Source organism: Pundamilia nyererei, unplaced genomic scaffold (genome assembly GCF_000239375.1).
Source record: "Pundamilia nyererei isolate P.nyererei 1_Seehausen unplaced genomic scaffold, PunNye1.0 scaffold00023, whole genome shotgun sequence".
Taxonomy (NCBI): domain Eukaryota; kingdom Metazoa; phylum Chordata; class Actinopteri; order Cichliformes; family Cichlidae; genus Pundamilia; species Pundamilia nyererei.
In genome coordinates this window covers 578,008-589,154 of record NW_005187424.1, presented here as the reverse complement: position 1 = coordinate 589,154, position 11,147 = coordinate 578,008, and the positions used below count along the sequence as shown (strand labels likewise).

The window sequence follows — 11,147 nt, the reverse complement described above, 5'->3', positions numbered from 1 at the left end:
TCATTGTCATTCCTTGCTAACATTCCAGAGAGAGCAGCAGTGGCAGCAGTGGGTCTCCTGCTAGCTCATGCTATACAACATGGCAACATGTCAGCTCAGAGACGGGAGCACGCGATCAGGAGTGTTTTCTCCCGGAGGATAGCCGTTAACCCGCTGGGACGGTGCCAAATTATTTACAGTATCGTGCAAAGGTTTTTGAGGTTTTAAACATTAATAGGCGGCACAGCCAAGAAGCATCTGATCAGCAGCAGGACGAGTCCAGAGTCAGAAAAGAAAAATTAGCAACAAGAACAAGGGGTACTGCTACAGGCGATATGCCCCCCCCCCTCCCAGAGGCATGGCCTCAGTAATCATGAGTATCAATGGAAAGTTCCCCAAAATGGAGCCACCTGCTTTTTAATTGATGAAAACTATTCATGCTTACTTCACTGTTGGTGCTTAAGGCTTCTGCCCAACCATTGGTGCACCAGTGTGGATCTGTGAGAAGGATTGTGGGAATTCAACCAATGTAGAGGCCGCAGGGACACGTTTCCAAAAAGCCAAAAGCATGCAGTACGACAGCCGTGATGCTACGTGCTGGTCGAATGTTGACTGGCTGAAAACTTGTCTTTTCGAAAGGAGCAACAAATGAGTTAAGCACAAAGCAGTACAAAAGCACACCTCAAACAACGGCAGCAGGGACACTTTACGTTGTTTTAACTCTCAGCTTCACGAAACGACAAAGAAGCTCTTTGTCCATTGTGAATTTCCAGACGGAGCAGCGATGTATTGCCAACTTAATCGGCACGTATGGGGAGAGGGGGCTGCTACGCAATATAGCGGAAGTGTGCTCATGCACAACTCTGTTGCTTGTGAAGCTCGCACACAAGAATTTCACTCACATGTGCTGTACCAATGTACCTGCACATGTGATGTGACAATAAAAGTGATTTGATTTGATTTGGCAGGACGTGGTGGCGACGCCGCTCGCCACTGCTTCGCCCACATTCTTCTGCTCTCTGCGTGTTGTTCATCGCGAGGTGATGCCGTCCTCCAAAAAGCCAACAGCACGTTGCCTTCTGGTTGCAGTGCACGGCTACAACATGCAGACACGGTCTACAAAGATACTGAAGCAATACTACACCAGGACCTGAGCTCTTTCACCAACACGCAGAGAAACATGTGATGTTTGCCTCTAAACAGATGAAATCACGTGATGGTGGAGGTGAAGCATAAACAGCAGGAGAAAACGGCTTCATTCATTATTATCATTCATCATTAATGTTCATGAGCCAAGTCTAAAGGAAAGTGCAGGTACACGATGCAGAGAAAAGGTTTTCCCGAGTACTGCTTCTCATTTTAAAGTCTGTCATTCAAGGGGAATTGTTGGGTATGATCTTTGTGGCTGTCCTCTCAAGGATAAGCAGAGTCCCTCTTCTCAGCGGAAAGTTTTGACTCGTCTGGGTCCTTTGACATCTGTGTCTTCCACTCACGCTGCTTTTTCACATGTGTTAGAAAAGCAGATTAAACATTTTTGCATAACTTTTTAAATATGTCGGTGGTTTTTGTTGAGAGGTTGAACACTGTTACACCTCACTTTGTTAACTTTGGGCAACTTTGTGATTATCCCTCTGTAAAGTCCGCAATCTCCACTAAAGGGCCGGCGCCGGCCCTAACAGAAGAAATAATATTTCAGATGCTATTCCTCAATCACTTCTGTACGGTTTGCAGTCTGTCATTCACTTTCCGAAGCACTTCACCTTATTTATCTGCATCTTTGTAATACGACTGACCGGACTGAACCCCGAGCCCAGTCTTACCTTTGATAAATAAATTACCGAGCGCAGATGTCTCCCTAATTCGCCATGTGCGTGCCATGTGTCAGCTTTGAACAGGTTCTTAAATTTGCCTTTGATACCTGGGTTGCTTGTTCTTAAATGTGTAATCAAACCTAATCCTCTTGTTGTGCTTTTTCGTGTTGTCCCTGAAGAGCTGCAATTACCTGCCGTAAATTGCACAGCCTTTGACTCTCGATCCTCTTTTTTATTTTTATTTTTGGCAAGAGGAACAATTCCAGTTTAGTAGAGAGAGGATGCCCCACCCCGGCTGGTTTACACCCCTACAAGAGTGCGCTCTGTGTTTTTGACTGCGTTACGTGTCGTGTGTAGATCACAGAAGCAGCTCGAGAGCGAGGCGCTTCAGATCATTTAATGTTCATTTTCTCATTTGAAAAGAAAAAAGATTTTGGAAAGACTCCCCTGACATCTCACTGTCCTCTTCTTTTTCCCCTCCTCCACCCTCCTCTATCTCTCCTTGTTGCCTCTCGTCCCTAATTTTCCCTCCCCCCCCTCCTCCCCCGTGTCATCTCCCCTTTTGCTTGCCCTCCCCAGAGGGCTATGATGCAGCAGCGATGGACTTCTGCTGAGAGACGAAGGACTACACACCAAACGTGTAGACACTTATTCTATTCTCTTTCTTCTTCTGTCTTTCTGCCTAAATGATGCCCCCCCCCTCCCCCGCGCCCACCCCCGAATGCCAGGCTCACCCTGTGAGCTACACATTAGGATAACATGAAGGAAGACCCTCCTCCTCCCATCTCTATTTTCCTCCAGTGTCCTGTCTTTGCCCCTCATCCCTCTCTCCCAGGACTGGAGCCAATAGCAGTGTTGGGGTCACCTATGTTAATTGCTATGCTAGAGCAACTGGGAAAAAACACACACACAGCACACACGAGCAGTTCACACACAGTCGGTGAGTAAGCATGTGTCACTGAAGCGGCGTGTGAGAAATAATAGTTTCAAAAACAAGGGAAATGGAGAGAGTGAAGAAATGTCATGAAGAAGGATACCTGGCGTGTGAAGGAGAAGGTGAGGGAGGGAGAAGGTGGGAAAGGAAGCCAACCCAGAGTTCAGATGAGAAATGACCGAAACGCCGAGGAAATTTTGCTTAGCTCGATGTAATCCATTCACAATTCTACGGCAAGACTGTGGTCCACTCGACTAACCGTATCTCAGGAGTGACTGAGGACACGACTGGATGCTTGGGGGGGGGGGGGGGGGGGGGGGGGGTGAAACAGCTTCCCCTTCATTTGAATGAACAAATGCAATGCAGAATTCTCAGCAGCCTGCACTTTCAGCGTGGACCGCAGCCATTAGTTCAATGGGGAATTAATGTCAGCTACCTACAGAAAGCAATGAGCGGGGCTTCGGCTCTGGCTCATGTTGAAGGATGCTGTTGTACCACTAACAGTGTGAGCTTGATTTAGGGAAATCTTTGCAGTGGCACTGGGAGCATTTTGTCTCGGTGCACTGTGCAGGCTCTGTGCTCGCACCTTTGTTTTCTTGTTTTCTTCACCTTTTCCTGCTTTGCTCAGCTAATCTGAGCTGAAGAGGGGAGGAGAAAGAGAAGAAGGATGGATGAAAAGAGAAGAAAAGATGAAAGTGAATACAGCATCCATCCCTCCTTGTTCTCCTCCTCTCTGCCCATCCTGTCTGTCTGTCTGTCTGCCCTGCACACAGGGTCTATTTATGGAAAGCAATGTCACTCACGCAACACCATCAGATAGCTCTCTCCCTGGCCTGCTCACTGCTCATACATCATTAACATTCTCTACCACCCCAGCATGTACATGCATGCGCGCACACACACACACACACACACACACACACACACACACACACACAGAACATGACACGCTGCCAATCAAACAAGAAAAAACAGGCTGTACTCAAACTGTACGTATGGAAACATCAGGTATGCTATAGACAGAGAGTGAGAGGAAATTTGTGCAGCATGCTTACAGCACTGAGCATGTTTAATTATACTCACAAAGGATTAATAAAGTAAAGTATTATTCTTAAAGACGTATTGTAATTTTATTGCATTGCCTGGTCAGCCGAATCCTGTTTGATGTTTAACTCAGGAGAAAGTCTTTAAATGGCTGAGACGCTAGCAAGACTCTTACACATCACAGGGATTTACAGACAAAAATCTCAAAAATAAAACTTTAAAAATAAAATAACAATAAATGCATTAATAAACATCTTTGTTTATTAATTTAAGGAAAATTAATTAAATTTAAAAGAATATATATACACATGTACATACATATATATATATATATCAACCAATGTGAGCACGAGGCTGGGATCTGGTGACTGAATATTATATATTCAATATTCTGCTGACAGTTATTGATCTTACATGGTTAGCAGGACAACCCTTCTAGCTAGCATTAGCGATTGAAGGAGCTTTGTTATCTTTGGACAGAGAGGACTTTTTCCGAACTCTAACCAATAAAATTCAGCAGCCGGTCGGCAACTCCTTGGCAACCAATGGTCGCTAGGGAAAAACGCTCGGTTACAGACCAGAGGGAAAGGGTTGCTCTCGGCTGCTGCGTTGAAAGCCACCAAAAACAACCTTGTGATTGCTTTGGTGTCTTTGCAGACAGCTCCTTTACGTGACCTACAGACTGCGTGGAAACTGTCAGTAAATGGAGCTGAGTTGGCTGAATGTTGTACTACTCCTTTAAAGGCTCCACTACACAAGAAGATGTCCAGGGTTTCGCTAAATGACATCAAACTTTTGCAGGGGATGAATGCCCTCTTCCTTCCGTAGGCGTTTCACCTGAATTGCTCGTGGTATAATGTGAAAAATCTCATATTTGCTGGTGACTTCTTTCTTACTCAAACTGTCTGCTGTAGAAAAGCTGCTTTAAGCCAATTCAGATTTCCTGTTCTCACCCTCAGCAATTCACAGCATATCTTTGGGGGTACAGTTACTTTAAAACCTCAATTTTGTAAATGTTACGAGTTTAATGTGTGTCACAGTGTCAAATAAGGCTCCTATATGTCCTCATTTGAATATGAGAGAGTGACGGAAACAGAGAAAAGAGTGCGAGTGACCTCGTCAGCCTTTGAGACAGCCCTCAGAGAACAGTGATGACAGGAGGAATTAGTGAAGCAACACAGACCAGAGAAAATAGCCTCCTCTTCACTCTGCTTTTTCCTCCCCTCCCAGCAAACCCAACACCTCCTTCACTTGCAAAGGCATTTCATATTCTGGAAAGCACAGAAAACTCTACGGGTAGAGTCTAGAGCAGCAGACAGAGCACCAGGAGTTAACATCCCGGGCATATAGACATATGGGATGGACGCAGAGAGACAGAGAAGGGAACACATCTGGACAGGGATTAGGACAGCTAAAGAGGCTAAAAAAAGGAGGAGGAGACAGAGGGATAGGCTTAGCCATGGCTAAGGGAGGGGTGATGGTTGGAGGTGATTGTGGGGGTGGGTGAGGGATGAAGTCAGACGGAAGGTCATTTTTCTTACTTGAAAGAAGCCCGGGGGCATGGGTCCTCCTGGCATGCCATCATTGGGTGGCATGTTGCCCATCACTGGACTGGGAGCAGCGGCCGCGCTCTGAAAGAACAACCACAACAAAACCAAAATAAAAGCCTCTGCATTTCCCTTCAGCGGATTAACACACAGTCACGGGACAATCAGCGATCGGCAAGGTGTTAAAACAATCCTGTGTCTGCCGAAATTAATAGAAAGAGATACGCGCTGTTCGGAAATGATTTGCCATCAAACTTTTTTCCTTTTTTTCACCCTGATTGCGCTCTTTCTGGAGCAAATGGAGCAATTACAGATATCTCACGATATCTGACGGAGATATGATTGTCTGGGCGCTGTGATAAACCAATCGATGGACACAAAAACAAAATGCAAATATGGTAATTTAGTGGGAACATTAAGGAAGGAATTCTGTGGGTTTGGAGTAAACTAGTTTCCCCGTTGCGCTATGAATGGACAGCACTTTTTTCCAATAACTGCTAAAGTTAAAAAAAACAAAAAACAAAAACAGGGCATAAATGTGTCACTTGAATGCATCTATGACTTGTATTGATTTTGGACTGTATTTAATCTTTTCTCTCACAGTAATAATGATGCTAAACATCAGGGAGAAGAGACAGATGTGGCGCTGCCTCAGTCGTGCCGACCATCAGCACATCGTTGGCATGGCCAGGGCAATGCGAGGAGCAATTAAAAAAAGTTGCAATGATTCCTGTGGAAGAAGAACTGAAAAGCTAAGACCGCACAGATACCCCGACATCTAACAAGCAACCCGTCTTAATGTCTTCCAGACACGACCTAGATGTTGTTACTCCAAAGGCTGTGGAGGATGGACCGGTGTACCAAAATAGTCACTGTTGCTTTCTCTTAAAGATGAACACAATCTAACGGCCTTAACTATAACCATGGGTCTTTTGATTAAGCATAACCAATTAAAAGCCTCAATATCTGCTATTGAACATGGATGCAAATCCACATAATTTACAAATGCACATACACAGCGCTCTCCTCCAGCCCTTCCCCCACTGTAACCGGAGCTCCGCTCACTTCCCTCCGTGCCTCGCCTGACCTGCACAGCCCAGACACTAACTAGCACGCCCCGGGGCCACGAGGCAGGGCGCGCACAATCGCGCATGCAAAAACTGCAGCGGCAAAAGGGTGTGAATCTGTGGGGCTCTGAAAACAACCGTGACAGAGCACGGATGTGGCATCGACAGAAGTAAGGCAAGAGCCAAAACTGGAAAGAGAAAGGCATAAAGGAGAGAGGGGAGACATTTAAACAGAAAAGGCTGGCAAACAATAGGAAGCGGGCCGAGAGAGGAAGAGCTGGAGAGCTCTCTCAGAGGGTGAGGAGAGGTCAGACAGTGAAGAAGAGCTTAGTACAGATGCTTCAATATTACTCTCAGGTCTATGTGTGAACTGTCAGTTCTTTCCAGCCTCAACAGTAGACAAGCAAGAAGAGGAAGAGGTCAAGAGGATCTTCCAAACCTTAAAATAAAGAATACAGCACACAGATAAAAAATGGACACTCACCCCTCTTATAATAAGTGCTAAGCATCATTTTTCTTCCTTCCACTGTGACCTGGTGGCCTGGGAAGCATGTGAACTCTCCCAATGTTTCTTTTAACGCATAAATGCCAAATAACTCAGGTCTTAAATGAGACTCAGTCTCACAGACATCTGCGACAGGGGGACAAAGTCTTTGGCCCCAAAGAGTCTGTTTAGCCTTCATGTGACAGGACAGAGAAAAGAAGACAAGAAAGCTGGGAGAAAGACCGGGGTAGATATGCAGTTAGCTTTAGTATTAGCTTTAACCCGGTGAACCATACCGATGTCCCGCAGAAACAATCTCAAAATCATTGGCTACAGTCTGTAAACAGTTAATCAGTTTTTTAAAGTACATCTGTATTTGTAAACAGTGATTAGCAGATGGAACAGGAAGTCTTGTGTAGTTGTCCATTGTCCCCAGAGGCTACCACGATGTCCACACAGGAAGCAACGAGCAGCAACTCGGCAACCAGAGACCAGAGCCATTCAGCAGCGACACAAACAGGTGCAAGTAAGGGGAAAACTATTAAACATAAAAACGTGAAATTCTCACTAGTCTTTTTGACCATCAGAGCAAATCAGGATGTGTTGTTTAGGAAGATGCATAAAAAAATGACAGAGTATTGAGTAGTTAAAATATGGAAAGAAAAAGTCCTGTATATGAGCACACACTATTGGTATGTAGCCGAATTTCACAATATTACTTTTTACCGTGAAGGACATGAGAGCCTCAAAGGTCCCCGACCATCACGTGTGGGCGGGGCTTTAGTCAGCAATCGCTTCCCAGGTTGAAAAGGGTCCGACAGGTCAGGTCAGGTCAGGTAATGGGGTTTGGACTAAGCAACAGATTGGGTCCCATAGAAGCATGATCGTGGCAGATGATTTGTGTTGTTTCAGATCTCGAGCCTGTGTGTGTTTGCGTATGAGAGGGTTTGAATGGATCCATTATTAGGTCTGATTATGCTAATAATCACTGCAGGATTTAAAAAAAAAAGTGTTTTCTGAATCAAGATGGAGTGTGTGAACTGCGAAAAGAAGTCGCTGCTTGTTACTTGGTTTTGGTGAGGGACTCCTTTGTGCATAATTTGGGCTTCTGTACTTCTAGGAGCCATATTGATGGAGCAACTGAAAAATAAAAATAAGGGCGCGAGACTGTAAAGTGTGCAGTGGTGCGCTTTTTTCTCCTGTTGAACAATGGGCAGCAAAAACAATGGGCTGAATACTGTACATATTGACATACATGCGTCCACACCAACACAAACACACGTGCGCACGGTTAACCAACTGCGGTTTGTCTCAGCGCTTTAACGGCCGTGCGGAGGGAGGGAGGGAGAAAATAGGAAGATGAAATAAGAATGAGAAAAAGGAAAAGAGAAGATAGCTCGATAGACAGCAGGACATCTTAGAGGGAGGAGGAAGAGTGAATGGAAGTGGTGCTGGCATGTAAGTACGTGTGACGAGTGTGTGTGTGTGTGTGTGTGTGTGTGTGTGTGTGTGTGTGTGTGTGTGTGTGTGTGTGTGTGTGTGTGTGGCGAGTGAGTGTGTGCGTACGCGCGAGCCTGCCTGCCTCAGCCAGCCAACGAGGCTCCACAGTACTCAGGTGAAGCAGCAGCAAAAGGCCCCTTCTCCTAGTTGCCATGACAACCCCGACCTCAGCTCCTGCTCTCCAGTGCCCATTAAAACCCTCAGGCCGTCAATCATCAGCATGGCCAGGGAGCAGAGAGAGGGAGAGAGGGAGAACGCGATAGGTGGAGGGAGAGAAAAGCAAAAAGAAAGAGAGAGAAGAGAAAGAGGAGGAAAAGATAGAAAAAGAAACAGACGTGGAGTTTAAAGCAGCCTGTGGCTTTTGATAGCTGCTGCCCTTTTTGCCACAGCTATCTCTCTCCTTTTCTTCCGCACAAACAAACCCGATACACAAAACCTCCACAGTGCTAACTCCTCACCACCGTCGCTCTCCTTCAGCTCTCTCTCCATCCCCACCGAGCCAGCCAATAATCAGCGCCGCATTTCCACGACACGTATTAGGCCCATTGTAGGCTGAAAAAAATTACAAAGCGAGGGTAATATTCAGAGAGAATACAGTCACGAAAAAGCTCAGCTGTTCTCTGAGATTAAAGTGGAGCATCTAGGCGAAACAAAGCCTCGCAAAGTTACAAGACAAAATATTTTCGGAGATTATAAAATGATAACTTCATCACAAATACCCGCCGATGTCATACGCAGAAGAGCGATGCTGATGTAAGCGGCGATGCTGTTGCATTAGTCCATTGTGTTGAAGCTGCTGATCCACAAAAGCCATCACCTCGTCCAAATCAGCACACGCTTCTTCATGAATAGGCCAAATTCACTGCAATCGTTCTTCCAAGCTACAATCAAAAAATTTGACTGCGAATTTGGTCATTATTTCAAAAAATGAGCCAAGAATCCAGCTCTTCCACTGAAACAGCGACTCTCAGCAGAAACGTTTACGACCAGTGACGGCTGCAATACGCCACTTTTATAACATTACTTCGTGATCCCGTCTTTCCCAAACACAAGGTTTTCTCTTGGTTCACTTGTAACTAATGAACTTACACGATTGATATGCGACATCTTCATTTCTTAACCCTGCATCCATCCATGCCGCCTCCATGTTTTGCAAATGAGCTAAATGAGTTAAGGATATTCTCTCGTCTCTGCTGATGCGTGACGAGATTCACAGCATCTGAAGTCTTTTTGTGTCTGTGAGGTGCATCTGTTTAACGCTGTAGTTTCACTTGTTGGAAAGACTCTTTCCAAAAGTTAGACGAATAGATTGATATCACTGTCATATCTTTTCTGGTAAATAAGCTAAAGCCAGAAGCCAGTAAGTTCAGCAAACACAGGAGAACAGCACACGAGGCTCAGCTGGAAGAGGAGCATAAATCTTTCCGTGTAACTCTTCAAGCAAGAAAACAAAGGAGCGCATTTCTCAAACTGTAATCCATTCTATAATAACACAGACCGCACTGTGCTTGAGACAAAGGCTAAATAACGAAAATAAACTTCATATTTCAGTTTGTTCTCTTAGCGTTTATAATTGAGACGACTTGAATCTCTCCAACGAGCGATAAGATGATCAGCAGCTGCCATTTTGAGGTGTCCCATGATGTGACATAACCACGGCAATCTTTACCATCGCCGGCTTGCACGAGATGCGAGAGAGGCATTATCGGAGGACGTGCATTTGACAATTTCCTCTAACAGAAGGGGGTCTGCCCTCCTTTGGCCCCTTGTTGTGATCCTCTTTAGTGCCACGGTGGAGGCTGGCTAACCGGCTAGGTCCACAGACAGTGAGTGAGCGGCTCTATCTGCCCAGTGATCAGACCTCAGCTTCCAGGGGGTAATGGATCTGCCGTTATCTGGGTCCAGACAAGCAGGCCAACACACTGCTACCTGCTGGTCACAACAACACTGATACTGACCTGTTAGTATCTGTGTGAGTGTGTCTGAATATCTGTGTGGAAGCCTGTGTTTATTTCCGTTTCCAAGGGTTTAGCCTGACCTGACTGTACTCACGCAGAAACACATGAAACCGCCCAAACCGAGATCCTCTGACCACAAAGTTCACGCATGCAGCCACACACACAGTAACAGAGTCCAGTCCAAGCTCGTGTTTCCCAAAACAGGGCATCGCTTTATTTTTCATTCTTTGTCTGCTGCACAAAAAAGCATAAACTGCTGAAGAGCAGGTGAGATGAAGTTGTTAATGTAAACAACGAAGACAGAGCGAAGCCTTGTGATTCGGTTATGGCTGACGTTCACGTAAAGTTACACAGAGATGTGTTTGCACACGCGTGTCTCACGCCAGAGTGAGTGCTCTGTTATGTGTCTATGTATTTAGTTCCTGTTGGTTTCATGTGGCCCGTGTGTAAACCAAACCAGGAATTACTTTTCACAACCCTGCTGACTGTCACTGCGATCGCCGTCTCCTCCCATCTCTCCCATTTGTCCTTCTGTCACGGCCCTCCTTCTCCTCCCCTCAGCTTCAAGTGCTCCAATAACTGTCAGTGAAGTCAACTCTATAAAGATTAGCAGCGAGGCAGCTCGGTGTGAGCGGCGCTGCCGGCCGACAGACGGCTCCGATCGATGGAAGACAGAGAACTGCCGGGTCGCTCTGCCAGGAACCTTGCTCCAAACCCTGCCACATGGAAATCCCCTCAATGGCTGGGTCTGCTCTGTGTGCAGACACACACACACACACACACACACACACACACACACACACACACACACACACACACACAC

At 45.9% G+C, this 11,147-nt stretch overlaps 1 protein-coding gene across 2 annotated transcripts in view; it reads right to left on the bottom strand.

The window, feature by feature from the left end:
* ssbp4 (single stranded DNA binding protein 4) overlaps positions 1-11,147 on the bottom strand; it is an 82,688-nt gene that overhangs the window by 17,580 nt on the left and 53,961 nt on the right. For both annotated transcript variants that reach the window (XM_005727079.2, XM_005727080.2), the window contains exon 5: positions 5,310-5,399. In XM_005727079.2, the coding sequence (XP_005727136.1) occupies positions 5,310-5,399 (90 nt within the window). The remainder of the gene's footprint in view (positions 1-5,309; positions 5,400-11,147) is intronic.